We start from the raw sequence: 14,112 nt of genomic DNA on the forward strand, positions 1-14,112 counted from the left end.
AAACACGCACACAAACACACAGGCACACACACACAATACACACACACCACACCATACACACACACATTGGCAGACTAGTGGGTGAGGAAGCGTGACTGCCCCTCAGAGTTTAAAGGCCCTCTCAGGATTCATTTTAGACTGATTATAGACTCATGAACAATGTAGCCAGTCTTTCTCCTATTTCACCCCAGTCTCGATCCCAACAAGTTTCTGTTTTCCTGTCATCTTTCTATTTCCCCTTGTGCCTTACCTCTCTCTTAACTCCCTTTCTTTCACTCCTCCTCGCTCTCCCTCTCTCGCCGCCTCCTTCCCTCCCAGCCGTGTCCCTGTCTAAACTCGCTCCCTGCACTGCATGAGCAGCGCTGAATACCAAGGAGCTCACACACACACACACACACACACACACATCCCTCCCCCCACCCTATAAAGCATTTGGAGTCCAGGCAGTTTACCAATGGACAGATCAGAGTGTATTTAAATATTGGCACTGTAGATACATCATGACATTAACAGACATATACAACTGTTCATCACAAAAACCACCAAACAACACAAGACCACGGAAAAAAGGAGAGTAAAAGAAGGAAGAGAAGCCCTGTTCATCCATCCACCATTTCAGATGTAGAGCTCTACCCCTTTAGACCCCAAACACACACATACATACATACAGAAGTCCATCCGCGTGGTTACACACACACAAATAAACACACGTCAGTCTCTTTGGGGTCAGAGTGTGTCGGGTCTCCTTCCCTCCTAGTAAAAACAGTGAAACACAGGATGTAGAGTCTCCATGCTGGAGTCCTTCCATCAGAGCAGAGACTATGGCAGAGGTTTAGAGAAACGATGATGGAACGTTGTGTAGAGCTGTTTTAGCACAGCTGTGGTCAGGGGTGGACTTGGACCAGAAATTGGCCCTGGCATTTCTAACACAGGCCCATTTCTTTCCTCAAGGCCCACACACTGGCCCCTTTTTTTCCCTTGAGGCACCCATTATTAGCCAAATAGTGATCTTTTTGCGTGAAAAAAGTTAGATAGGCCCACTGGGCTTAAAATGGACCAGCCCATCTGGAATTTGCCTAAAATGTCAGATTGCCAGTCCGCCCCTGGGTGTGGTTGTGGGTCTGTGGTCCTGGCTAAAAGCCTGAACGTTAGAAAACACTGATGGAACATTAGTAACGTTGTCTTAACTGTTTCAATGTTGTGGTGAGGTTATGGGTCTGTGGCTGGAGTTGGAGTCTATGTACAGATGCTGGTAATTCAAGAGCTGATGCTGTAGTCCACTTCTCTCATATAGCACACACAGAGCGAAGGGTGTATGGTTTCGGGGATAGGGGATTAATGTGTTTAGCGTTGGGGGTGGAACTTTTCCATTAGGCCCCGCCTCTCTGTTCCTCAGCGTCTGTCACTCCTCCCACAGCTTCTCTAGGCCACTCCCTCTTTCCAGCTGTGTCTGTGTGTGCGCCTTTGTGTGTGTGTTGCAGTTGGCTTTTGATTGTCATAGCTGGAGAACTGAAGATCTACTGTCCAGAGTTAGCAGATAAATTCTGATCCATCATCTTGTCTCTGAAAGTCTCTCCTTAGAAAAAGTTTACAAATCTGAAAAAAGTTGAGATTTAATGGACCTGAAAGAGAGAGAGAGGGAGAGAGAGAGAAACCGTAATTATGATGTGATTGTTAGACAGTAAAACCTTTACATAGCTAAATGGATGAAACTGATGTTAATACATGTCTTTAGGTGTTGTGTCTAACCCTTCAGTAGAGAGAGAGTAGATCATCTTGTGTCTAACCCTTCAGTAGAGAGAGAGAGTAGATCATCTTGTGTCTACCCTTTCAGTAGAGAGAGAGTAGATCATCTTGTGTCTAACACTTTGTAGAGAGAGAGAGTGTGGTCCTCTTGTGTCTAACCTTCAGTAGAGAGGAGAGTAGATCATCTTGTCTCTAACACATTAGTAGAGAGAGAGAGTGGGTCCTCTTGTGTCTAACCCTTTAGTAGAGAGAGAGTAGATCCTCTTGTGTATTACCTGCAGCTACAAGCTGGTGACACTGAAGCTGTCATCGCTGGGGGGGTCTAGTAGCTGACAGAGCACCCCTCCTCCTCCTCGAAGCGGGGCTGTGGGTGGTAGCGGGGGTGCATCCCAGGGTACGGGGGTAACCATGTCCTCAGAATGCGGCGAGGATGCCAGGGGAGGCTTGTGGTGGGGGAGGGGTACGGGGAGAGCTGCAGGGGGCTGGTCGGCAGCCCCGAGTTGAGGTGGGAGGGCAGGTCCCGTTGTGAGGTTGTGTGGGCATTGCGCTGTGAGGGGGGCGTTCCTCATAAAGCAGGGGGTGAGTGGTGGGAGTGGGGAGAGGTTAGGGTGGTGTGAGTGTGTGGGAGAGGTTTAGGGTGGGAGTGTTGTGTGTGTTGGGATGGGGGTGGGGGTAAGGTTCGGGGTGGGGGTGTGGATGAGGAGTGAGGATGTTGGTTCTGGTTTGAATGAAGGTGTGTGTTGATGTGCGGGTGTGTATTGATGTGGGGTTGGTGTGTGTGTGTGGGTTGGAGTTGGGTTAGGGGTGTGTGTTGTGTGGGCTCAAGCTTGTCTGAGATGTGTGTGGATGCATGTTTGCATGAGGGTTGCTGTTAGGTGTGTGTGTGTGTGTGGTGTGTGCGGTAGTGTGAGTGTTAGGGTGATTGTTAGGGCTAGCGTGAGGGTAACATTAGCGTGTACATGTGTGTTGCCGTGTGCATTAGCATGTGTGTGTGTAGTGGTGTGTGTGTTAGCGTGGGGCTGCTGCTGAGCGATGCCCCTCCGTACAATAGGGGAGCTACAGTAGCTGGAGAATCATACTGGGAAGGATACGACAAAATCACTAAAAAAGAGAAACAAAAAAGGAAAAATAAATAATAAAGAAAGCAGTGAAGAGCGTAGTCGGCCCTCCTCGCCGCTACCAATTGCTCCGCGGATGAGGGGGAGAAGTGAGGAAGGAAAGGCTAAAAGGAAGAGGACAGGAAGAGACAATCAGCTGGACCCCGGCCGGAGCAGCCCGCGGCTCAGGCCCTTCGGAATACCAGGTGCGCGACTCAGGCTCCTTACGATGCGGGCGGGCTCAGCGCTGTTCCAACAGTTGTGCATAACCGTGTGCCGATGGTGGAGGAGGGGTAGACGCAAGGTAGGCCGGGGGGAGGCAGCAGGAGTGCAGAGGAGGAGGTAGGGGCTGGCGGAGCGGCGGGATGAGTTTGCGGGCGAGGATAAGGAGGCGGCGATGTGGAAGTCATTTCCAGGGGAGAGAGAGGAGCGCATGAGGCCTCAACCTGGGAATGAGGGCTGAATTGTTAGTCTCCTCGAGGCACGGAGTGGAGGGGGTGGGCGGAGCACCAAGCAGGCACGCGGGAAGAGGCGTTACTCACATCGGCTCGTGGGGGTGCGCTCGCAGAGATGTGAGGCATACGGCGATTGGAGGGGGGAAATGAGGCTCGCTCAGCTGTCTCCACCTGGTAGTAGTCCAAGGCACTTCCTTGGAACAAACCCCCGGCTGAGCAGCACTCCCTCCACCATCCACCCCCACCCACCAAGCGCCCTTGCCCTCTTCTCCCCCCTGGGGGGCTCTCCGGGCATAATAGTGGCTTACAGCCCACCCTCCTCTGCCTCCTCTTTACCCCCCCTGGCCTGCCGTCCCCCCCATGTCCACTCGCGTTTTCCCCACCGAACCGTGGGTTGGGCGCTGGGTGGCTGGCGCTGTGGGTCCTTGCGGTGGCCCTGACCTGTCGGAATCATGCCAGGTCGCGTGGCCTCCTTCGCGTCACGCCTCCCTCCTTCTTCCGTTTGGGTATCGCAGCATCCGCGTTTCCTGCGCCCCGGGCTGGGCTTCCCCTCCCCTCGGAAAGAGAACTTCTGGCTCCAGGGTGTAGGAGGTGGCCTGATGGTCGCTCTAGTGTCCAAGTCATCCAGTCGAGCTCTAGCTCGCAGACTTGATATGGAACTGGTCACCTGTCCTTGACTCCCTTCCACCAATACGAGAAAAGCAGATCCCTCACATACCACCCTGCCTGTAGCCCCGACCTCCCGAGCCTGACCCGAGGCTCCCGCACACCTGACCACCACCTCCTGAGCCGGATGACCCTTAGGTTGGGAGGAGTCATGGAGGAGGACATCTGATAGGACTCTTCGATGGAAGGGTTGTGCGCTTGGGCGTTCGTGGGGGTTTGAGTTCCGGAGAGATGTCCAGGATGTGCTTTTGGGCTCAGCTGGGCCTGGGGTGCCTGAGTAGTCAGTGCACGTAGCGAGCACCATAGCCTCGGCACATGAACATGCCACACAACACCGCGAGAGGATCAGTTTCGCAGAGCAAACCACAGAAACTCAAACCTCTGATAACATAAGTAGTATTTGGGACCCAAGGTGATTTTGTAGATCAGGGTTCTGAGCAGGCCACTGCAATGTAGCGTAATGTATCTCAAAACAATACACACTTATAGAGGTTAGGGTTGGATTGTAGTAAGTTCTCTAATCCAAATTTTGTGGTTCCATGTAATTTAGACCTACTGAAGCTACTTACCGTAGTTACTCTCTGGTTGGAGAGGTAGTGTCTGTACCCTCTGGGGAAGATGAGGAGGGGAAGGGGCTGTTTGGCCATGGGCATATACGCCCCTCTTCCTGGAGAAGATGGTCCAACCTGCCAAGGTAGCCCCATAGCCCGCTTGGAAAACTGGAATATCCATCTGACCTGGCCCACGGGGGTGGCCGTGGAGGCCTTACTCAGCCCGGCTGCCCATAGGCTGCGAAGCTGCAGTCTGCGGGTCTTTGTGGCGCTGCGCTGCCCCCTGCAGGAGAGGAGAGAGAATACCAGGTGTGTAGTGGACCGTAGGAGGAGGAGGAGGGATGGGGAGCTGGGGGAGCAGGACGAGGAGGGAGGAGGGGTGGACTTGGGGAACGAGGAGGAGGTGGGGGAGTTCGTGTGACAGGTTATAACTGTAAGGAGTGACATGGTTATTATTGAGGACGCGATCGGAAAGAGAAAGAGGATAGATGTTGGAGGGATTGTGGATTCTCCCCTCTTCGCGCTCTGCGCATGTATATCGGCGCAGCGCTGCGTTGTGGGTGAAAGTGCCTAGAGGAGACCAGCGAAGGCCCTGGGCCGGACAGAGGCAGGGGCTGGTGGGAGGAAGTCGCAGTATGCGCCAGAGGATGGTGACGGAGCGGAGGTTTTTCCTGGGCAGGGGGGAGGGATCGGGGCGGTGAGGGGGAGGTAGATGTGTCGCAGGTGAGGATCTGAGGAGGTTTGTGCAGAGAGTCCAGCAGGGAGGGAATATCCGGCGACGGACGAACCCTGTCCGCTACTCTCTCAGCACCATACCACGCACCCTGCCTCTGCTTTGCCGGACCGCAGTGCTGACGCCGTACGCGGACTTCCTCTCTCCACACGCCGCCGGTACAGCAGACAGAAGCCTCCGCCCCGCGCGGGAGCGCCAGACCTGTAACCCTGCTTGCCACTCAGAGCGATTGGTTTCCACTACATGGGCCGTGCCCGCGCTATACCTCGCCCCCAGACACCTCCGCTCTCGCTTCCTCCCAGTGTAACAGTCTGTGGTGTTGAGCATGGCCCCCTGCCTCCCACCTTAGTGAGAACCCGCGTGTGCGCGTTGGCGCATAGATGGCGAGGGGCAGGATGAGGTTAACCAATGCTGTGGCCCCTGGGGGCTTCCCGGCCGAACGCGAGGGCGAGAGAATGAAGCGGTGACGAGCCAGCAGAGCTGTGGCAGCGTCCGGATGTTCTTAGAACCGGCTTCCCCTCTCACCCCCACCACCCATCTCCCCCTGCAGCCCCTCCTCCGCCTGCCTCCCCCACCCCTTCCCTCGTTTTGAGTTAACCCTGGTTCTGACAGAGCAGGGGTCACTTTTCTTTTCTTCCCGATCGTCTCGAAGAAGTCACTGAAGGAGCTCTTGAAGCCCTCTCCGCCGGCTCCTCCTGCTCCTCCCCCTGCTCCTCCTCCCCTGCCTCCAACACCTCCCCCCCTGCCTCCCCTGCGTCTGAACCCTGTGAGTCGGTGTAGCAGGGCGGAGATCCCAGGGTTGTTGGACGGCGTGTGAAAACTATCCGGTTCGCTGGGTGTCCAGCAGCGTGGTGGGGAGCAGCGGCCGGTGGCCGGCGGTTGGCGGTTGAGGAATGCCAGTTTGGACAGAACGTCTCCGTACTCCGTCTTCACGTCGTTGGTGTCGTTCACGTACGACGGTTGCGGAGACGGGAGCTTGGCCCGCCGGCGCCGACGAGGTTTCTTGGGCTCGCCATTCCCACCGGTGGTTTTATCCGGCGTTCCAGGTACAACCTGTTTGGGAGGTCGGCCACGGCGACGTTTCAGGATCACCGGAAGTTCTCCAGGCGGGAACATGACCATCACGCTCTTCCCGTTGTTCTTCATACGGAGGAGCGCAGTCGGCTCTCGGACTACCGCTGTCCCCCCCTCGGCTCCCTCCAACCCGCCATCGCCACCTGCCCCGCCCTTCTCAACTGTCTCCATGGAGGAAATCTTGTAGCTCTTCTGGCGTCGGCTGAGGTTAACTGGGATACGAGCTACCTTCACCACGATACGCCTCACCTGGGGAACAAACACAAACAAACAAATATTATTTCCCGGGTGAAATCTAGTTGTCAAGTGATGTCAAATCAACATGACAAGATGGGTTTTGGTTTCTTTTGACTGCTATGTGATTAATAATATCATAGAACTTGAACTTACACCAACAAACCGGCGTTTCCGTTTGGTGGGGGGATCTAGTTCACCAGGCTCCTCCTTCTTCACTGACGGCCGGGGCACTGTATTGGTCAATGGACGAGGCGAGGGATTGGTTGCTGGTCTGTGATTGGTTGCTGATCTGGGCAAAGGTTTGGGCGAGGCTTTCATCGATGGTCTAGGTTGGGATTTTGGTTTGGCATTGGTTGAAGATTTGGGTTGGGGTTTGGTTGAAGTTCTATGTTGGGGTTTGGGCGATGGCCGGGGGGCGGAGTGAGAGGAGGGGCGTGATGAGGGGTGTGTTGAGGGGAGTGGTGCTACAGGTACTGGTACGGGTGAGGCTGCAGGCTTGGAGGCTGCAGGCTTGGAGGCTGCAGGCTTGGAGGCTGCAGGCTTGGAGGCTGCAGGCTTGGAGGCTGCATACTCCTCCACTGTGGGGCGCTCTACCTTCACATGTACACTCACCCTCTCTTTCTCCTCTTCCTCCTCCCTCTCCTCCTCCTCCCTCTCGCTCTCCCTCCCTCCCCTCCTTTCTCCATCCTCAGTGCATCGGCGGATGCGGGAAGACTTGCGTAGCTGGCAGGGGAAGCGAGGTCGACCGGAGCTACGAAGCGCATACTTTCTCTCACCTTCGACAGGTACAGGGGAGGGGTCTACAGGGCCTGGACCAATAGTAGAAAGGTCTGGACAAGCTGGACCGATAGGAGAAAGGCCTGGAGGATTTGGACCAATAGCTCTTGAGGGTTTAGAGAGATCTAGAGGTGTTGAACTAATATTAGGGGCAGGGCTAATGGCTGGGGCCATGTCTCTGTTTGCAGAGTGTGGAGGAGCGGGGCTGCAGGGAGAGAAAGCAGCTTGCTGATTGGTGCAGGCTGAATGATTGAGAGGCAGGAGGACCTGTCGCTGAGGTGATCTGGTGTGTGTCTCTGGTGATGAATCAGTTCTGGGCTGCTCTGGACCGGCAGAGTCCAAGTGTGTGTGAGCATCCATTTGTCTGTGAGCACTTGTGTGTGTGTGAGCATCCATTTGTCTGTGAGCACTTGTGTGTGTGTGAGCGTCCATGCACGTCTCTGCGGGTGTCTGCATTTGGATGTCCTTGTGTGTCTGCATGCCTATGACGGTCTGTCCAGGGGTGTGTGTTGGAGCGTCGTTGCGTGTGTGTGTCTCTATCTGCCTCCGTCTGCGTGTTCCAAGGACAGGCCTCCTGTGCAGGTGAAGACCGTTAGACAGGGAGGGGGGCGAGGGGGAGGGTAAAAGTTCAATGGTCTCCTGAGCTCCAGCCTCAGCGCTGGGTTCCACTGTGACCTCCTCCTGTACCCCTACAGCCCTTTCCCCCTCAAACGCCACCCGCGCCCCCTCACACCCCTGCTCCTCCACTACGGCCTTGCCGTCGCACCCCACCCTCCCCCCGACCCCTCCCCCCGACCGCAGGCGTCCAGACAGGCGGCTCATCCACCCAGGGCGACAGCGATGATGATGTCAAAGTGAGAGTGTCAGTGTTGGGCCCCAGTGATCCTCTTCGGAGAGGTTAGGGAGCTCTCTMCCTCTCTCTGTTTGTCTGTGTTTATGTGTGTTCCTCTGAAGTCACAGGACTATATCCTGAAGGGTTGGGGACCTGAGAAGAGAGAGATACATAAGATCAACACACTCCGAACAGTAGATTCTAACAGAGAATTAACATAATGTTAAAGGGAGATTAGGTGTCAATCATTCTTATTCATATAGGATTGGGATCGTTTTGTAAACAGATTTAGGGCTCCAATCTATCCGTACCTCAGAAGTTTAGCTTTACAGCGAGACTGAAATTTAGAGGCAATGTTCCCACGTTAGCGGAGACTGCATTCACACTACAGGTGGCATATGTCTGCTCAATCGAAAATGACCTTTTACATTTTTATCGAGCAATCTGTAGCACTTCAGCGATCCAGATTGAATAGAGCCTATAGTTTGGACCACAAATACTTTCATGTAACAGATCAGTAACTTTGATGTATGATAGTTTCATTTTTGGGTGAAGTGTTCCTCTACTGTTACCAAGAAGTAACTTTGATAGAACATTGACACAGCATAACATCCCAGTGCTGTCATTTACCATTCTGGTAGAGTCTATCCAGGCCGGCTGTCTGTCTGCTGCAGTTCTTTGGGTCGTCAGTATGTCAGTACAGTTCATGCACACATACTACACACTCATCTCTAACACACACTATAAACTCTACTCTCTTTCTCAGCTGCTGCTCTTGACTGCCCATCACTTCTAAAGAGAGAGAGAAAGAGAAAGCACAAAGGGGGKGGGGGGGGGGGGGGAGAGAGCCAGAGAGTGAGAGAAAAGGAGGAAGAGGGAGATGGACAGCCATTAACAGGACAGCCGTGATGTTTGACTAGAAGGTTACACACACATACACACACACACACATTGTGACTTTACAATCCCAAACAGGGAAAGAGAAGTGTGTGAATAACCAGCAGAGGGAGGCAGAGAAATGATGAATAGAGTCCGATTCTGTTTGGTGGAGAGGGAGAGATGGATAGAGAGATGGAGGGATAGAGAGATGGATAGAGAGATGGAGGGATAGAGAGATGGAGGGATAGAGAGATGGAGGGATAGAGAGATTGAGGGATAGAGAGATGGAGGGATAGGGAGATTGAGGGATAGAGAGATGGAGGGATAGAGAGATGGAGGGATGGAGAGATGGAGGGATAGAGAGATGGAGGGATGTATACAAAAGAAACACAGTAAGACCTTGTGAAAAAAATGAAAAGCCAAATGAGAATGGAATGGTATCTTAAAAACCACAAACACACACAATCATTTCCATTGTCAGCAGTGTTGGGGAGTAGTGACCTACATGTAGTTCAACTAGTAATTAAAATTTAAAAAAATCGTAACTTGGTGGTGGTTGAACTAAATAAAAATCTTAGTAGTGTTTTCAAAAGTACTTTTTGCCATGTAGTGGTGCAGCTAACAGCTGGAACTACTGTACACACTACTTGTTTTGCAAAAAGATAAGAAAATATGAGTGAAAAAGGCAATTTATTTAATATTTTTTATTTCAAACCTCCTAGCTAGCACACAGTCTGTTTTTGGTTTCTCATTGGTTCTGGGAACGAAGCCATAAGTTACCTGACCGGTAAAACGGAACATTTAAAAAACATGTTTCAATAAGACTTTTAATAACACTGCTAGCTTAGGTTAACTGTTTTGACCTCGAAGCATAGATAGGACACATTAAATGAATTTGCTTAATCATGCAAACACATACATTGTTTTATTGTGGCACGGTGTCAGAGTACGGAAGTCCAGAGAGGACATATGAATGAAACAATTAGTCCCATGTTATGTTGAGATCACAACTTATTTATCTCATTATCACGACATAACAAAAGTTGTTTTGTCCAGATCACAAGATAAACTATAAATAGGAGTGGACGTATTGATGAAAGATTGACAGTATGGCTAAGACGGCAGCGCATAAGTTTTTATTGATTGCTACACTAAGAGATAGTACATTTCATACTTTCATTTGTGTTTGGAGCTCATTATCAGTTTATAAATTAGAATGTTAGCAAGCTAAATGTCCCTCACCTTGAGCTAAGAGCTCTTGGGGCATCTAAACCCTTGTGGGGAATTTAAGCCATGAACGATGGCTGACAGGCAGCCCTGTCCAGGCTGTGTGCCACCACCAAGACCACAGCCAATCGCATTCAAACAACAACACAACTAACTTGACTAGTCTTGTGGTTGGGTAAGCTAGCTAGGTAGTTTTGTTAGCTAGCGAGCTTGTAATCTATCTTGTTATCTAGCTTTCTTAACTGATACAGTATGTGTATAATTGTAAGGGACACTTCATGTTTTATGGATAATATTTAAAAGTACAAAGTGGGTGAGCTCCATTCCTGACAGGCTGATCAGATTCAATTTCAGCCTCAGTGCTTGATCAGATACAGTAGCAGCCTCAGAGGCTGATAAATCAGGATTCTGCCCTTTTGGCTGTTTCATGGGTGAAGCTCCTTGTAGGCAGATTAGCAGTCAGGGCATTATGTATATGTGACCGACCGCCTTGATTCGGTCTTATGTAGCAAAATTTGAAATTGTGTTTTTTACATTGGATAAAAGCAGAGACACAGAGCTACAAAATGGTATATCATACACTGCATTTGAGGAACAATGGGGAAGTAATTCTGCTTTGAAAATTGATAAACTCGTCAAATCAAATCAAACTTTATTTGTCACATGCGCCGAAAACAACAAGTGTAGACTTTACTGTGAAATTCTTACTTACAAGCCCTTAACCAACAGTGCAGTTCAAAAAGAGTTAAGAAAATATTGACCAAGTAGACTAAAATAAAAAGTAATAATAAAAAGTATCACAATAAGAATAACAATAACGAGGCTATATACAGAGGGCCCTGGTACCGAGTCAGTGTGCAGGCGTACAGGTTAGTTTGTACATGTAGGTGGGAGTGAAGTGACTATGCATAGATAATAAACAGAGAGTAGCAGCAGTGTAGAAAAATTTAGGGGGGGGTCAATGTAAATTGTCCAGTGGCCTTTTTATTAATTGTTCAGTAGTCTTATGGTTTGGGGGAAGAAGCTGTTGAGGAATCTTAGAATGTTTAGGGCCTTCCTCTGACACTGCCTGGTGTAGAGGTCCTGGATGGCAGGAAGCTTGGCCCCAGTGATGTACTGGGCCGGTCGCCTTACGGTCAGATGCCGAGCAGTTGCCATACCAGACCGTTATGCAACCGGTCAGGATGCTCTCGATGGTGCAGCTGTAGAACCCTTCGAGGATCTGGGGACCCATGCCAAATATTTTCAGTCTCCTGGGGAAAAGATTTTGTCATGCCCTCTTCACGACTGTCTTGGCATGTTTGGACCATGATAGTTCGTTGGTGATGTGGACACCAAGGAACTTGAAACTCTCGACTCACTCCACTACAGCCCCGTCGATGTTAATGGGGGCCTGTTTGGCCCGCCTTTTCCTGTAGTCCACGATCAGCTCCTTGTCTTGCTCACATTGAGGGAGAGGTTGTTGTCCTGGCACCACATTGCCAGTTCTCTGAGCTCCTCCCTATAGGCCATCTCATCGTTGTCGGAGATCAGGCCTACCACTGTTGTGTCGTCAGCAAACTTAATGATGGTGTTGGAGTCGTGTTTGGCCACGCAGTCGTGGGTGAACAGGGAATACAGGAGGGGACTAAGTACACACCCCTGAGGGGCCCCAGTGTTAAGGATCAGCGTGGCAGACGCTATTGTTCCTACTCTTACCACCTGGGGGCGGCCCGTCAGGAAGTCCAGGATCCAGTTGCAGAGGGAGGTGTTTAGTTCCAGAGTCCTTAGCTTAGTGATGAGCTTTGAGGGCACTATGGTGTTGAACGCTGAGCTGTAGTCAATGAACAGCATTCTCACATAGGTGTTTCTTTTGTCCAGGTGAGAAAGGGCAGTGTGGAGTGCGATTGAGATTGCGTCATCTGTGGATCTGTTGGGGCGGTATGCAAATTGGAGTTGGTCTACGGTGTCTGGGAGGATGCTGTTGATATGAGCCATGACCAGCCTTTCAAAGCACTTCATGCGTGAGTGCCACGGGGCGGTAATCATTTAGGCAGGTTACCTTCACTTCTTTGGGCACAGGGACTATGGTGGTCTGCTTGAAACATGTAGGTATTACAGACTCGGTCAGGGAGAGGTTGAAAATTTCAGTGAAGTCACTTGACAGTTGGTCCGCGCATGCTTTGAGTACACGTCCTGGTAATCCGTCTGGCCCAGCAGCTTTGTGAATGTTGACCTGTTTAAAGGTTTTGTTCACATCGGCTACCGAGAGCGTTATCACACAGTCATCCAGAACAGCTGGTGCTCTCGTGCATGCTTCAGTGTTGCCTGCCTTGAAGCGAGCATAAAAGGCAATTAGCTCATCTGGTAGGCTTGCGTCACTGGGCAGCTCGTGTCTGGGTTTTCCTTTGTAATCCGTAATAGTTTTCAAGCCCTGAATTCGGAGTAGATAGCCAGAGCGAATTTACCAGCAACGTCTATTAACAGTTTTCGCAGTGACATTCTATTGAAATGGTTACTTGCATGTAGCTAACTAGCTAAACAATGAACCATAATCCCAACTCATGATGTTATAACCCTGCATGAATCTGCAGGTAGCTAACCAACCAGGTTCAATGTTAGCTAGCTAACATTAAGCTATAACTAGCAAAGCAATTGGCTCTGAGATACAAATAATAAGATCATACACTTAACGTTAGCTAGCGAGCCAGCCAGCCAACGTTAGCTGGCTAGCTAACAGTACACTTTAACTTGAAATGAAAACGACTTTCTGTCAAAATTAGAAACGTTTAATATCTGAAAATGTAGCTAGCTAGACTATCTTACCTGTATACATCATTGGTGGATGCTTCTCCCTGTCATGGATACCATGGTTGCCCTTAGTTTGAAGATGTAATCCAGAGGCAGGTGTTTTCTCCATCTCCTTACCTATCATACTCTAATTCCACTGATTTCAAAACTAGGTCCTTCAGAAAGTGTAGGGCAACACTTATTCAGTTCTACTACGCAATACATTAAAAAAAGCAGCGTTAGACAGGATTACCTACACATACTGACCAAATAGATTGAAACGTGCTATATGGCAGACCAATCTGAACTCATCTCTCGACATGTCCAGCCCACTCTTTATCTCAGCCAATCAGGTCTAGTGGGAAGGTTGTTTGCTTTTTCTGTGGCTTAACCAACTAGGCTCGTAATTTAACAATTGTATTCATATTTACAGATGGCATACAAGTATTAAGGCACATGAAAGTTTGCATATCCTTGAAGGAATTTCTGCCAAAACAATTGTACAACTTTCGATTAAAAAAAATAAAAGTTCATGTTCAAATGGACCTCTTGTGAAATAGTGACCTGCGACATACGCCTAGTTTCCTGAAACGAGTCACATAAGATCAAGACTGGGTGCACTCTATTCCTGGCAGGCTGATCAGATTCAATAGCAGCCGCAAAGGCTGATAAGTCAGGAGCTCACCCACTGGAAATATAAATATTATCCACAAAACAGGAAGTGTCCCTTTACAATCCCTTTACAATTATACACATATCAGTTATGCAAGCTAACAACCAGCATAGATAACTAGCTAACAAGACCACCCTGCTAAGTAGCTAGCTCACAAGACTAGTGAAGTTAGCTGTGTTGTTCCTTGTATGCGATTGGCTATAGTCTTCTGGGCCATACGCAGCCTGGGAAACACAATTGCCTGTCAGGCATCATTCAGGGCTTAAATGCCCTGCATTGCAATCAAAGCACCCGCAGGGCTCCTCGATGAAATGGTTATCATGCATCTGAACAAATTGATGGATGATAGGTGGTACTTTTGATTATCTCGAGATCTCGACAAAACAACTTCTGTTA

The 14,112-nt window shown here is 50.2% G+C and overlaps 1 protein-coding gene across 1 annotated transcript; it reads right to left on the minus strand.

Annotated features, from left to right (window-relative positions):
• Positions 1-447: 447 nt before the first annotated feature.
• Positions 448-8,034, minus strand: ahdc1 (AT hook, DNA binding motif, containing 1). The gene is made up of 8 exons (XM_070436380.1): positions 6,713-8,034; positions 5,824-6,571; positions 5,355-5,592; positions 5,097-5,246; positions 4,534-4,798; positions 3,607-4,271; positions 2,022-2,361; positions 448-1,622 (listed from the first exon to the last, which is right to left on the minus strand). Exons 1-7 carry the CDS (start codon positions 7,814-7,816, stop codon positions 2,028-2,030), a joined length of 3,504 nt encoding a protein of 1,167 aa, XP_070292481.1. The 5' UTR covers positions 7,817-8,034; the 3' UTR covers positions 448-1,622; positions 2,022-2,027.
• Between the last annotated feature and the right edge of the window lie 6,078 nt (positions 8,035-14,112).

This window comes from Salvelinus sp. IW2-2015, linkage group LG31 (assembly GCF_002910315.2).
Source record: "Salvelinus sp. IW2-2015 linkage group LG31, ASM291031v2, whole genome shotgun sequence".
Classification (NCBI taxonomy): Eukaryota; Metazoa; Chordata; class Actinopteri; order Salmoniformes; family Salmonidae; genus Salvelinus; species Salvelinus sp. IW2-2015.